At 38.7% G+C, this 15,549-nt stretch overlaps 1 protein-coding gene across 2 annotated transcripts in view; it reads left to right on the top strand.

Annotated features, from left to right (window-relative positions):
* The window catches only part of EXT2 (exostosin glycosyltransferase 2), a 71,999-nt gene that overhangs the window by 33,923 nt on the left and 22,527 nt on the right, over nucleotides 1-15,549 (top strand). For both annotated transcript variants that reach the window (XM_035329116.1, XM_035329117.1), the window contains exon 9: nucleotides 8,737-8,926. In XM_035329116.1, coding sequence (XP_035185007.1) covers nucleotides 8,737-8,926 — 190 coding nt within the window. The remainder of the gene's footprint in view (nucleotides 1-8,736; nucleotides 8,927-15,549) is intronic.

The raw sequence follows: 15,549 nt of genomic DNA, 5'->3' as shown, positions 1-15,549 counted from the left end.
TTTTTTTTTTTTTTTTTTTTTTTTTCTTTCCCTTAAAGAAATGTTTCACCAGTTGAACCTGCCTCTGTTAAGAAAAAAATGCTGGAGAATTAATTAACCTTCTGCACCAGGCAGCTGGTTCTGATTTTTTTACTATATAAAAGCTTGCAGATGATTTTCACTCATAATCAGTTAATTTTCTCTGTGTCAAAATATAAAAAATAGTTTTGTTTTGCTAATAAAAGCAAACTTGTTAACTGTCTCACTTTATGATGGGTTAGAGAGAGTCTCTCTGGAAGCTGGGTAGGAGCGCTCAGGAGTAGCGTGTTTGACTTAAACTCCTGAGACTGACAGGGTGTGAACAGTTGCCACAAGGGGTGAGAAGCTCATGGCTGTGTTTCAGAAGACGAATTTCTGTTGCCTAACCAAAGGCATTGGTCTACTGTTGTCATTGTCTAGAGAGGAAATGTAACACATGTATTTAAGGAACAAAGCAAGCTGCAGAAGTATGTGTTCCACAATTAGGGGGGTCAGAGCATCTTAACACCTTTAGATTATGCTAGCAAATCAAGCGTCTTGAGCATCTGGAAGCACCTAGTAAAATGAAGAAAAAGTCCTTAAAGGGGCTTTAAAGGGAATAAAAAAAAACAAAACTATTTATGGTTCTCTCCTGTACTGGAAACTCATCAGTTTCTGGGGAAGCAATTCTTACTGTGAGCAACAAGCAGGCTCCTTTTTTTTTTTTTTTTTTTAATATATATTATTGGAAAAAAAAATATTTATACCAGTTTTTCAACCTAGAGGTTCTTAAGCAGGTTTATTGCCACCGACAGAGCAACATGTCAAACAGAGCGCTGAAGCTGTGGTGGAACACATAGCAGCTGTGCCACGCTAGGGCAGCACGAGGAGTAAACAGGAATGTTGTATCAATGTGCAACTGCTGAGAAAAGTTAGAAGGCTGACTGCAATTAGACAGGCTGGAATCTGTCCAGGATGTTGGAGTTAACACCTCATATTGTGACTCTCTCGTGCCACGAATGGTCAGTTCCTCGGTGGTTTTATGTCTCAGTTGAAAGAATTTGATGTTTATCTTAGTCTATGAATATTGCTTAATATGTGCATGAATTCATTTCTTGCTTTAGTGTGGAACAGAAACACCATAAAAAAGTTCCTTTATGGGCTGTATAAGCTCCGTGTTAGCCAGCAATACAGAGTGCTTGTGACCTCTTCTCACAGGGTCAGTTAAAGAAAATAGAATTCAGATCGGGAAGTGTTCAAGAGCAGTTAAATTTGTAGAACAGAAGTACACAATCCTGTGACATCTTTAACTGTGGCTTTTAATAGCTACTCTGAGCATGCATGAAAAATTCATTCCATCAAGCACTTTCTTCTTATTTGTTAACCATCTAATTCTGCTGGGCTTTGAACCATGTTCTTGCCTTGAAAATGAATAACTGGAGCCTTCTAGATTATTTTTTCCTTGGATGTATTATATTTTATCTCTTTGAGGTGAGAAGGTATTACAGTTGTGATCTATAGGGGAGCATATTCTGCAGGACTCAGCTAATATCTAACTAAAGACAATGTAGAAGGTGATGATATACACCGTATCTGCTAAGTCACAGGGTTCTTTTAGAAAGATTTTTGAAAAAATGTTGTGGTATTTGTCAAAATTCTGCTTTTCAGAGAAATAATGATCTGCTTGAGTATGTTTCTTATCTAAGTTTGTGCCTAACGTGCACTCATAGCACTGTTACAATTTCTAGTTAGTTGAAAAATGATAGCTGGAAAGCAGGTACACGCGTATATTTGAGGTAGCAGAAGATGCCAAGTGTATTCTTGAACTCTGATAAGACAAAATAACTAAATGTGACTTGAATGTGTTCCTCATTTGCAGCAGAACTGCTGTATTAGTCTCTAAATAAACTCCAAACTGAAGTATTTAAAGAAAATTATTTCAGATTGGCCTCAGGGCCAGGACACAGGCAACTGTTTAAGTGAAGCACCTGTGAGTTAACGTTAATACCACAGTGAAATGTGCAAGTAACTCAGCACTATAAATTCTCGTCTTACTGGCCAGAACGGGACCTCCAGAACTTGTTGTATACATTCTCCCATGGAACTAGGCTGGCTCAGCATCCAATTCCTCTAGCTCTCCTTGCTGTTTCCTGTGCCCTTGTGGATGGTGAGGATTAAATGCAGTGCTTGTCCATCTGATCCTGTTCCCATTGCACAGCTCAGGTAGGAACAGAGAGCGGAACTGCAGACAGAGCACGTAAAAGTCACAGGTTAGAAGGTGCAGAGAATGCAATGACCGTTTTAATTGAAGAAGCTTACCGAAGTGTTTTTTGGCGTTAGTTTGGCTTTCATTGGCTCAGAACATTTGTGAGGCTGTTGCCTGAGTATCTTCACCGCAGTGTGGGCACAGCAGCAGCAGTGCATCAGGATGTTTTTCCAGCAGGAGGGGGTATAAGGTACACGGAAGATAAATGCATATGCAGTTAATTCCATACTTAATACATTATATGGTTCAAACATTTGTATGTGTTTGTATCATTTGACCGAAGGCTGTTGGCCTTTTCTAAAGGAAAAAAATGTAGTGTAGATAATTCGCCTACTCACAGGCTGTCCTGTTGAGGAAGTGGATGGCTGGTAGTGCTAATACGTAACTTTCAATTAAAACGTGCTTTGTTTCCCCCTTTTAATGGAGCGGGCAAACGATGTTTTGGGGGCCTCAAATTCATTTCTGGGCCACTTGACTCCCTTGTTAGTCTCAGCTAGTCTTTGGCTGCCAGCATGTGAATTAATGCCTTTTGGATTTGTTGGTCCAGCCGCTGTCCGTGAGGTAGAGGCAATCAGTTCCGTTCAAGAAAGCCAGAAAACAATGGCTTACGTGGCGTGCAATCTGCTTGTTACCAGTTTGGGCTGCATTAGAGCTAATAACCTTGATCCGTTACCTTCAGTTAAGTCCTTTGTTACGCTCTAATAGAGGGAAATCACTTTCTCACTTGTAGTTGTTTGTGATTATTTAAATTCTCCTCTTACTTTGCCTAATACCTTCCTAAGATATTTGGGTTTCTGAAAAAGGTGGATGTTTTTTCTTATTTTTCCAGTTATTCTTTAGTTGTTTTTGTTGAAATTCTTTTAAGCCCGTTCCTAACTTAGACCTGTAAAACATAAGGATTTGTTTGTCAGTAGCTGCATTTGAGTTTTGACCTTGGGAGACAGAGACTGAACTTTAATAATCACTTGAGAATATGGCTATGCTGAACAATAAGCATACCGGATTTCATTTCTCCCAGTGAGGCATTGTTTGGTGTAAACTGAAGTGAATAGCCGAATTAACAGTGCAAAAAATGCCATTCAATAGCCCCGCCATTTTCATTCATGGGCTTTGTCCAATTACCAGACAATTGACACTTGTTAAATGATTAAACTGTTTTTAAGGCCTTTTACTAGTTCTTTACAGCCCGTGGTCCCCGGATTATGCCAATTGTTACAGTTGCACTTCCATCCTATTATCACTCGTCATCTTCAGAACATTAACCAGCCATTAATATATACTTTTTAATTTTATCTGTAAATGAAAACAAGTTAGCACACTTTTTGGCAATGCACACCCAGATTATTTTTTTCCACTGAATGATACTCTGTTCCTGCTGTATTTCCAGCTACCTTGTGTGATAGTTTGAGTCAGCTGGGTGAAATTTCACTTTATTTGCTATGTTAGAAGATACGTATTCTTTCTTAGAATAAATAAATTTCAGTTTAATTATATGCTTTTTGCAGTGTTGGTGTTACAGACAAATAGACTATACCACAGATGTTCAGTTACAAATATTGATTGTTTAAATTTTTTATTTTATATTTGTGAAACATAATTTGGAGAGCTGATTCTTTAACTTACCTGCCTTATGGAAACCTTAAATATGAACTTTATTCTTGATAATTCTGTTATCACTGAAAATCTCTTTCTTTGGTATATTACTAAAAATAAGAATTGAAGAGTTGAACCTGAAATTGAGTTTTTATATCAAAAAATGTGTTCAGTGTATAGATGCCCTGTCAGAAGGGCTCAGGGAGCTAACTTACTCTAAGGAGCTAAACAACAACAAACAAACAAACAAACAAAACCATGCTGAATAACAGTATTATAGTTGCATGATACATTTTGGCGATCAAAATCCATGATACCAGATTTCATTACTCAAGTAGGAATTCCTGTGTGCCTTCATGGCTTACGAGTTGTTGAGGAAGTTTTATAATCTTGACCAGAATGTGAAATGTTGGCCCCTGCAACTTGACTTGTGATTCCACGGAGTTCAAGTGCTGTGGTTGGCTCCAGAGAAGGAGAGGGGGTTAATTCCTTTGGTTTTGCCCTATGACCACTTGAGGATGGGAAGCACGATGAAATACTTTCTCAAAGTATTCAATAAAAAACTTATCACAAATAATTGGAGCAAAATAGAATAAATCAAGGCGTTTTTGGTCTGATAATTCATAATTGAAACCACATTGAGGTTAGGATTGATATTCTGAACAGCCCAGCTGAAAAAGCCTTACCCACAGAGGCAGGGGATGCATCTCTGCTTTGCTTAGATGTATAGATGAGCTGCTTAGCTACTGTATTAAGTTCAGCAGCGTTGGCCTTACCTCTGTGGTTTCAATTGAGAATTGTTGTCATTCAAACTGTGCGGTTTCACTATTGTTGGTTATAACAAGCACTAAGTCTGGTTGTTGAAAATAAAATACATAGGGAGGAAAACCCTCTGTCTTGTTCATGGGGACAGTGGAATTTCATTCTAAAATGCTTTTGCTGAATTTTCCCACTAAATGATAGTTTGGGAAGTTCTTGACTCTTTTCTGTAATACCGAACAGCATCATACAGCCTTGTTTTCCTAGAGATCACTTTGTGTTGCACTTTGTAATCTGCTGTGTGTTTCTTTTGGTGAGACCCAATGTACACTCAAATAAGAAGTTTGGGGTAAGACCCTGTCTTAGTTGAGTCTGATACCAGTACCTTTGAGATTCTGTAGTATTTATAATGATCGGCCAGTTCTAAATCCAGCTCTGTCTGTTTGGTAGCATTCTGAAACTCCTACCTGTCTCACTTCTGTGTCCTAAGAACAGTCTGTTTAAAACTCAGCTAACTTAAAATTGAAGGCTCCACATCAAGTCCAACCCTTAGCATCTCCCATGAGAATTCAAATTGCTTAATATCTTATCCTCAGTACGTTGACTTCTTCTAAAATAGAATAAAGTTGTTATTAACAGCCAAGAGGGAGAACAATTTTTAATGATTCTACAGTAAAGGTAAGTGCTTATTTCTAAGGGCATTATTACACATGCACACTTGTGGAAAGCATGCGTGACAGCTGCAGTAGTCTGAATCCTTCCCTATATACCTACCCATTCCTGAAATCTCCTCTCTCACCAGCTTCATGACATCTATGGGTTCTTGCTGTCATTCAGGTCCCACTACTTTGGCTTTTCGTGTGATCTGCAAGAGCTGTCAGACATCTGAGACTGCACAATTTAAGTGACACGAGAGATTGTTCTTAGGAAATTGGCATTTGAAGTTGATCCTTTTTGCCCATAAAAATAATTCACAGCAAGCAACCTATTAATCTTAGATTAATTATCCTGGTTCCTGTAATAATATTAGCTGGGAGGGCAAGGCTGAAGGATTGTCTTATTGATAGCTGAATGTCAGCACTTTGTCAAGGAGAGGTGATGGATGATCAATCCACTGTTGCTGCTTGCTCTTCTTTCTGAGAGTGAAAGTTGCTGTGAATTCCATCATGAATGTTAATAAAGATGGGGCTGGAACAAATGTTCCTTTGCCACTTGGTTTCTTGAGCAATGACTGGGAGAACCCATCCCTGTATCATTACCCATTTCATGCTTTGCTGCCATAATGGAGATTTAATTAGGTTGCTGCTGAATTAATTGCCTGTATGGTTTGCTTTTCCAAAGGAGAAATCTGGAAGACTTTAGTAAATTATGGAGGCTTGAATTTGCCCGATTTCCTGCAGAAAGTGGGGTCAATAGGTCTCAGACTGTAGACACACTCTTTAGGCAGGCAGCAGGGGGTTGGCTCTTAATGGCACTTGAGAGATGCTTAATTGCCTTTTTGAAATGTTGTTCTCAAATGAGAGGCTTGGTTCTCCCGTCCATTAGTGTGGGTCTACAGGATTTTCCCTCCCTCTGTCATCCTTTAGTAGATGCATGAGCAAAAACACCTTAAAAGTTGTCTTATTTTTCCTAAGTTATAACCAGCAAGGGACAATTTTCATGCCTTTTTGAAAGGAGTAAAAGTTGGAATTTAAGTGTAGCTAAAACAAGTTTTTAAGAGAAAGCATGACAATTTTTATAGATGCATATGCATGTGCTCACAGTCACGCATCTTCATTTTTTCTGTGGGTACCAAAAATCCCCTTAGAATGATATAAAGGGAATAATCCTTTTCCAGGGATATCTAGCAAGTCATTTCTTAGGAAATGCTGTGCCCAGAGAATAAGTTGCTAAATAAAGTAAACTTCAGGGAGGGGCTATTAATTTAGGTGGCAGTACTTGCCCGTAAGTAATGAGTACAGAATTGCCTATAGATTTCTTTACCGGTTACTACTACTTGTAGGATAGAAACGTCAGATTTGCTCGGCAGCCTGCTGGGTATGAAATTAAAACTCGGCTACCAGTATTAATGAAAAGAGTTTTCTGAAAGTTGTTTTAAAGAGCTTCTCAATGTTACAAGGATCATTTGGGAAATAGCAGTCTTGGGGTGAGGTTTGCGTGGAAATGAGTCTGTAAAGCTTTAATGAGGTGGACTGTGCCCTGTTAATGCTTAGATTGTGATTTGCTGTAGGAATTACTGAAGCTGGAACAAAATCAGAGGGCTGACCTCTTCTGCCACCAGTTGTCTTGTAAAATTAGCAAAAATGTGTACGAAAGCCTTAATTTTAGAAATTATAATAATCTGGAAGCAGATTTGTCTCTGCATTAACATTGTTAAATGTAATGGATATTACATTTTAAAGTAATGGATGTATATTTTAAAGTAATGTCAAGTTATTAAAGTCATGGATATATATTTTCAGAATTACTGAGTGTAGTCCTCCGCTATCACAGGTAGCCATGCCCTTTTCATGAACTAAAGTTCCATGTTGTGCTATTGCTATTTCTATGTTACCCTGTTACTCCTGGTGGGTAAAAGCTGTGTGTTTTCCATTGGGAACCTCTATGACAACTTATATCAAATGCTACTTGCACCAGCCCTGATAAAGGACGTGCGTCGCTGAAGACCATGTCTTTCCAGCTATTTTGGGAAGTCTAATAAAAGACATTAATCCTACTGCCAGATTCTTGCCTGGAACATATCGTTAGACCATCATGGGTAAAACAGTGTGCTAACATTGTGCTTCAATTTAAATGTCTGTAGAAGGCAATAATATTCACATATTTTTTTTTCTCCTTTGCCAAAATGGTTAAAAAAAAGTACTATGATTTCCTTTAGGCTATCTGTACTCCTTGTCCTAATAGTTACAAAACATTCTAATTAGAGGTGTCTATCCACTAAACATAAGGATGGTAATGGGTGTATAAAGAAAAGTAGCCCAAAGATTAAATACAGACATGGCAAATTGCAAAATTTTCTGCAAATATGAGTCTGTAAAACTTGCCTTCCTCATGATACAAGCAAACCTACAGTGTGTGTTCAGCTGAAGATTCTCCTGAGGTTTCTGAGGCAGTTACTAACTCTTACGAGTGTTCCTAGTTTTTACAGGCTAGGATTCAAGACTTTCCTGCAAAACAGCATCGCTCAGTTTCGGCTTTCCCATCTCTGCCTTTCACCTCGTCCCAAAAGGTCTTGTTTTTCCCTTTGCTTCTCTGTCTGACCCTTGGTATCTGCTTGGAATGTCAGCTGGGATGGAAAAGCTGAGACCAAAACACCTTTCATTCCTGTCGAGTGGTGCCTTCACTGCTTCCTCCTCGACGCTGTCGGTTCCAAGCGGGGTTGGCACATGCAGTGAGAATTTAGCTGTCTGTCTTGCTTTTTGCCAGTTGAGCTGGCCTCTTATGCTGGCAGTGTATTGAAATAAGGCCTTTAAAGTCTTAAAAGGGATGCCCTAGTTAAAATTCAGGAGGGGTAGATAACTCTCTGAAATTCATCTTTGCATCTCATGCCTTTTCTTTTTTTATATACAATAGTTTTTCTCACCCCATTGAACAAAAGCAGTTTTGTGGAAGCTAGTACGCTATTCCTCTTAGTGCCTGCTTTTGCTTTTTTGCTTGGATGCCCATTTTATGACAGGTTTATGGTTTTTGCTATTCTGATGTTTTTAATATTTTTTTCACTTCTGAAGTTGTAATACCGATAAAGTTTGTTCACTAAGTCCTGCCTGTAAATATAAATGTCTTGAAATAGTAATTAATGAATGAAAACTGAGTTACGGTAGCTGAGCTCAAAATTCACCTTAGTTTTCCTTCTCCACAAATCTATTTGCCTACTCCAATTTATTTTTTCTCTGAAAATCCTCTTACATGTATTGTTACAGCTAGGTAAAAATAAAAATTGAATTAAGAGATTGGAATGAAAGTTATGAGGGGAAAAAATGCTGAAATTAGAGAATCATCCTGGCTGATTTGAGCACATTCCAAATCTGATGGTTAAATCCTTTCTACATCAATTACTCCTTAACATAATAATTACTCCGTACTGTAATAATTCACTTTATTTGAATTGTTTTCCTTTACAGAAATGGAGCAGTGTGAGCAACCCACTCTTCCTTCCGCTGATTCCACCACAGTCCCAAGGATTCACAGCTATAGTTCTGACCTACGACCGGGTGGAGAGCCTTTTCCGAGTCATCACTGAGGTGTCCAAAGTGCCTAGTCTGTCCAAGTTGTTAGTTGTCTGGAACAATCAGAACAAGAATCCACCAGAAGGTAAGACCTCGTGGTAGGTGTGATGGCAGAGGGTGAACATGGGGGTAGCGTGTCTACGTGCACCGGTTACAAAATCACCCGTCTTCTGGTTCATTAATGTGTCTTCAAAAACTATTTAATAGGTTCTTTCAAAATAATAAAATAGCATTTTTGTGGCAATGTTTTTGAAAGTGAAATGAGAGGCCAAAATAGGTAAAAAGAACAAAACGTGTGAGTGATTCTGCTACTAACTTTAGGATCAAAGGTAGCATACAGTAGTTGCAGAAACGTTGCCTGCCCTTAACTTTATTTTGGGGACTGGTAAGGAGAGAGACTTGGATTTGTCCATGCTCGGGTTTATTTTTCTGTCATTGCTATGAATAACTTTTATTCTGCTGGACTATTTTCTGGGGCAAACGCAGTTCAAAGCAGCAAAGTAGTGTGAGTGTTTGAGACTCTAAAATTAGTGAGTAATTTAACTGATTAAATGAAAACTTTAGACGTTTTGGGTGTCTGAAGAGAAGTTCCTACACCACTGGCTTCAAAAGTATGTTAATTGCTCATGTGTGGACTCGGTGATATAAATCTGAATTCATTTGTTTAATCTTCAGTATCCAAGGTGTGCTTCATGGGCACAAGTATTTGCTGGCCTGGCATGCTGCTGTACTTAACAGATTGGTTTTAGTTCAGATGTAACTTCAAGGAGCAAAACTGCCTTTAAAAGCTTTTCCACACTACAGTGTACATATGGAAGTGTAGCTTTGCTCTTATGTATGGCAGTAAGCATTGATCTGCTCTACCTTCATCAATATTGCTAGTCAACAACAGCAGAGGGGTTAAATACGTTCTCGACCTAGGCCTTGTTTCAGGCATTCTGCTTCACTTGCTGTGCCTCCTTCATGTGAGGACTTCAAGCTTTATTGTCCCAGGTCTGTGATCCTCCAGATTCTCTCCTGTCATATAGGAACCCCTGTGCCCGGACCTCCATCTCAGCTTGCCCAGTCCTCACATCCTGCTGCCTGTTTTCAAGTCCCAGATCCTTATCCTGTGCTTTTCTGTCCTCTTCCATGTAATACCACGATTCTGCCTGACATCAGCTCCCATTTTTCCTGATAATATAATACAGTATAGTTCCTGAGACTATAGACATAGTAGTTGTAAATGAGTTTATTTCCTGTATGTCATATGTATAAATTGGTCATTCTCATTGGAAAATGCAGGTGATGTTGTTTGTTTGAGAAGCTATGTTTCCTTCTAGGAACATGTATTCAAAAATGCTAAATTTGGTGATAGGGAGCTTTGTGTATTCGTCTATCTTCTGTATCAAATCATGCTTGTGGTTAGGACTCCTTGCTTTGCAATTCAGCTTCAGCTGCTGCTGTTTTCCACTCTTCGAAGTCAGCTATTTGGCACCGCCGTAAGATGCAGTGCAAAAATTAATCCCTCTCCATTTGTCTCAATTTACCATCTTCTGACAGCATCTCGGGAGCCAAGCTATTACAACTATTCACTTGGCTCATTTGCCATTTTGGCAACTTGTTGCAGTTCAAAGCAGAGTAGCTTTATTGTTTGCTTTGAAACGTGTTCAGTAATACTGCTGTGCTAAACACCTCAAATTTAGTGGTTTATGAAATGCTTGCAGTCTTTTGAAGTGAGAAGTGTTGCATATAAATCGATGATACTGGAATTTTTGCAGTAAGAAGTTTGTCTGAAAGCAAAAACGTTACGTTCATTCAGTTATGTAAGCTGTGAGGATATGCATCCTCTGAATGCAGGTGGACTTGACCCAAATGGATTGTTTCCATGTTTTCCTTTGAGTGGAGAAAAAAAAAGTCGAAGCAAATAAAACATTGCATAACTTTTCTGTTAAATCATTCATATTAATTTTGCATTTAGAAGTTCTTGAATATTAGAGCGTTTTATTTTTTTTCTGCCTCAGTTACTGAGAAGACAAACTAGTGTCAGAAAAAAATGCTGCTGGCTCTAGAGTTTAAACCATGCTCTCAATTGTTTTGAGAGCGTAGCTAAACGCCTAGACACTTTTGCCCTTACATTAGACGAAGCATTGCGATGAAGTAAATAACTATTTGTTTCCAGCATTCCTTGTCTCTATTGCTGTTATAACCATTGTAATCTCTTTGGGCCATGGCCAAAGAGAGGTCAGTTTGATTAAATTAACTTGTTTTATTTCAGATCCATGCAGGGCATTCCACTTGGCTCTTCAGCCAGTCTCTCCTTCGGTCTGTCTATTAGCGATCCTAATCTGTGGACTTCAAAGCTTCTGCTGTTTATAGCCTGTTAAAGCCAGGAAGTTTCTGATGGATTAGGGCAAGGAATGAGTTTGAAGTTTGTAATGTGCACCACTGTCACTGATAAAGTCAAGTTTATTGCCCTACAGTAGTATCTGCACTTTTATGGCTATTTTCTTTTAATTGGTTGTAGCAAAGCTGAGGCGCTTGACCTCCTCGAGCATCAAGTGCTATGTTTCCTGGGTGTTTCCATACACAGGACACATTTCTGTACAGCAGCAAGTCTTGGCTTTTGTCACTGCAGTCCTGTGGTTTTGTTTGGTGTGTGTAAGTGGGAGGGCTGGGTGGAGGAGATCAAAGTTGTCTTCCGTACGGATTGTGCACAGTAAATTGAGAATTGGATTTGGGCCTCCTGAGGTGGAGCTGGCATAGTGCTGCACAAATGTGGCATGAGAATAGTACTATAATTGAAAATGACACCAATTACACTTGATACTGTTATCGGAGCAGTATGTGTTGTAAGCAGTCAGAGAAAGGGAAGCCAGTTGATGTGATCTTTCTGGATTTCAGTAAAGCTTTCAGTACCGTTTCTCACAATATTCTTCTGGACAAAATGTCCAGTGTACGGATAGATAAAAACATGATACAATGGGAGAACAATTGGCTGATGGGTTGGGCTCAAAGGGTTATAGGAAATGGGGTTACATCAGGCTGGCAGCCAGTTGCTGGTGGGGTTCTGCAGGGCTCCAGTTTAGGGCCAGTTCTCAGTGTTTGCATAAATGACTTGAATATGGGACCAGAAGGTGTTTAGAGCAAGTTTGCAGGTGATAATAAATGAGGAGGAGATGTTGACTCCCACGGGGGTGGAGAGGCCTTGCAGAGAGATCTTGACAAATTAGAGGGCTATCAACAATGAAGTTTAACAAGAGCAAGTGGCTGTGCTTGGGAAGGGGCATTGCTGGCTGTACGTACAGACTGGGGGACGAGAGGCTGCAGAGCAGCCCCGCAGAAGGGGACCTGGGGGCTCCGGTTGATAGCAAGCTGAATGTGAGCCAGCCGTGTGCCCTGGGGTGCATCAGGATCAGAAAGCTGCAACAGAGGAATGTATGAGAAAGGCAGAAGTCTTGTGCAGACATTTCAAAGTCTTCAGAGAGCTTAAGGTAAAAAAGTTGGATCTTGTGTGCAACATCAGAGAGGAAATATCATGTTTGGTAAAGATGTTAAGCCGGAACGTTAACACTTCGCAGGGTCATTTTGCTGATCTTAAGCATTCTGTAAATTTAGGGGATGTGATCTCTGTGTTTAGTCTGAGTTTTCCATTTATACTGAGCCACATGGGGTATGCAAGAAGCTTGTCAACCCAGCTGTAACGTCAGCAGGCCCATGACTACATGTATAATATTAATAAAAAGGTTAAAAGCTTTGAAATGCTATAGGAAAAAAATATTTTTTTCTCACTTGCTCTTCATCCAATAAAATAAACATTGTGGTCCAACTGTCTGCTGCTGGGAATATTTGCGTAGACAGGATGTTTTTTTATTTTCTCTGTTCAGCCAAATACTTTTGCCCTTTCATTTAAATTTGTCTAAATTGCTAGTTCTGAAGTTCAAGAAAATAGTCTGTGATAGTAATTTCCACTAACATTTCATCATGTGTGTTTTAGTTGAAGAAATCATCTTGTCTACCACATACGTGGTACAAAAACACTTAAGTGCATTACTTTTACTAAATGTGCAATGAGTAAGGAATCACACGTGATAGTTTGATTCCTTTTTAGATTCAGTTTTATGAAAATCAAAAATGGATTTTTAAAAAATATGTAGTATTTTCTCCGTAGTTCTTTAAGCAGTGTTTCCTTGAGCTAAATTGCTGATAATTTCAGAATAAGGTACAGATAGCTAGGTTTATAGATATTACTGCAACAACCACATTTTTGTTTGTTTGATACTATTAATTGGCCACATTGATATAAAACACTGAGGATAAGGAACCTGTGTGTCCTGTGTGTTACCCTGTCTTAAGAAAAAAAGCCTTCAATGGCAGATTTTTTAACCTACTTTACCGGCACTGGTAGGAATGCTTTGTTGAACTACTTTTTAGGTTTTGAATTGAATTGGCTTCTTCACGATGTACTTACTGCCATTTTCCTTGATTAGCTAGAGAGCTGATTGAAGACTGTTTTAGTCTTCCATGAATCATCTAATGTTACTTCTGAAGGAAGTCTACAAATCTAGTTTAACAAACCCAGCTGAGGCTCTAAATCATGTCCTATAAACCAATAATCTGTTTCCTTATATATAGGAGGAATTCCATGCATTACTATAGACCTGTACAAAAGCTGAAATGCAGGTAGAAATCTTTTCTGGACAGATAGTTTTAAGTGTAAGCAGTTGAAATACCTGAACAGACTTTTTCAGTAATTTCAGCCATTGTTGAAGGAGTGCTGGTAATAAATAGATGTAACATGCTTGATGTTGCTTTTTCTGACAAATTTTTGAGACTTCAGATACGAGCTGAGTTTGGTCTTTCAGTCAAGACTAGAAAAAGTCCTCGTTAGGTTTTCATCATCCACTTCCATTAGCTGAATTCGTACAGACTGCTATAGGCCGATTAGAATGAGTATCAACTGAATGATCAGATAGGAGTTGAGCATCTGAGGAATTATAGATACATACAAAGAAGGATGTTTAATGATTTTTTTTTTTTATTATTCATCTTAGTCTACCTTGCACACCTCCTGGAAATGCTTTTCCTTTTTGCAGTTCCAAGTAGACTCTTTAGGAGTTGTGGAAAATCAGATCCGAATATGAACTCTGGTGCCACGTAACCAGCCGCCATGAGATTCTACTAGTTTTTCTTACTGAGAAAGTAGAACAGAAAAAGCTATTTGTATGAACATGTTTGTATGAGTAGCTTTATATGAGTCATCAAAATGCAATTATTGTAGCCAGTGAGTGGATCTTTTTTTAAAATTTTAATTTATCATGTTGCTCTTAATATTGGCAAGCATTTCAGCTTTTGCCATCAGGGGTATACATTGTATTTCCACCTCCTCCTTATTATCCTTATCTGCTGCTTCCAACTGTGAATTCAATAAACCATCTGCATTCAAATATCACTTTCTATTTTTGAGCTTGTTTCTAAGAATGGGTGTCCCAATGTTATTGTTTAGCTCTGTACAGCAGCTGTATTGATCCTCTCTTTCCCTACGTTGAATGCTGAAACTAGAAATGGATGATTAATAATCAGAGCAAGTAATTTCCTATTAAAACACACTTCTGTTTGTGGACAAGTTAGAAAATAGTGCTTCTGCTGCTGAAGGACCCTTTCAGATGTTTTTAATTTACCAGTTTCTCAGAAGTGAGCAATCAGTGAATGATGCTATATAACAAAACGATGATGATGCCGTTTCTGGCAAAAAAAAAGAGGTAATATGCTCCACAGAAATATCACTCTGTTATTTTTAATTCTCTCTATCATGTATTGATTAACAGTTCCCTTAGACCGGAGAAGCAGGGCTGGATTTGAAAGAAAGAATTCATTATTCTGTATAACCATTTTGCAAGCTTGTGTTACTTATATTTTGGTACAAACATCTGATGCCAAGATGGCAAGCCTAGGGATGTATGGGGCATGGAAATGGAAACTTTTTTAGGCAGGGAAAGGGGAGTCCTTCAAATTATGACAAAATTGCCTTTTATGACTGTCATCCCTTCTCTTCATTGTGACTTTCATTTAATTCACTGCGAATTGTAGCTGAGAAATGCATATTTAGAAGATTTTTATCTTTTTGCCACTCTCCTATTTGAAATGCTCAGTTATTAATGAAATGTAATTACAACACTTTTTTTTTTTTTTTTTTTCCTTGGGATAGATGTTGTTAGCACTGATTTTAATCCTGAAGTTCATGGAAATCATCTTGAAATCATGCTTGAAAAATTTGCTGTGAGATGTGGAGTTGCAGGACTTAATGGCAGGATTGTGGGCTGGCCAGAAGTGCAGTCATGTATGTGGTTGTTACAGATTGTAAGCCCATTAGAAATGGAAGCCGCGTTTGGAAAAGTTTGGAAACTGCTGATTTTGTTTTTAGAAGACCACATACTGTTTTCTGTGGTAGCTTCTGTAGTCAGTGGATCAGTAGTCCTGAACAGCAAAGTGTCAGGAATGCCTGGAGTCTTGTTGCCAAAGAGCAAGTGTATGTATTATCCAAATGCTAGTTAGTCTCTCATAATTATTTCAGTATGATACAACAGGAGGGGCCTGTCTTTCTCCTCAGGCTCCATGCATGGATAGAGACTTTGTATACTCCAGGGAGCTCTGCTTTAATATTTTACCTCTGTCTTCTGCTGCATCACAGAAAGTCCTCACCAAGTTTAAAAGAAGTAAGAGTAATTC

This window comes from Oxyura jamaicensis, chromosome 5 (assembly GCF_011077185.1).
Source record: "Oxyura jamaicensis isolate SHBP4307 breed ruddy duck chromosome 5, BPBGC_Ojam_1.0, whole genome shotgun sequence".
NCBI lineage: Eukaryota > Metazoa > Chordata > Aves > Anseriformes > Anatidae > Oxyura > Oxyura jamaicensis.
This window is presented reverse-complemented; position numbering and strand designations above follow the sequence as displayed.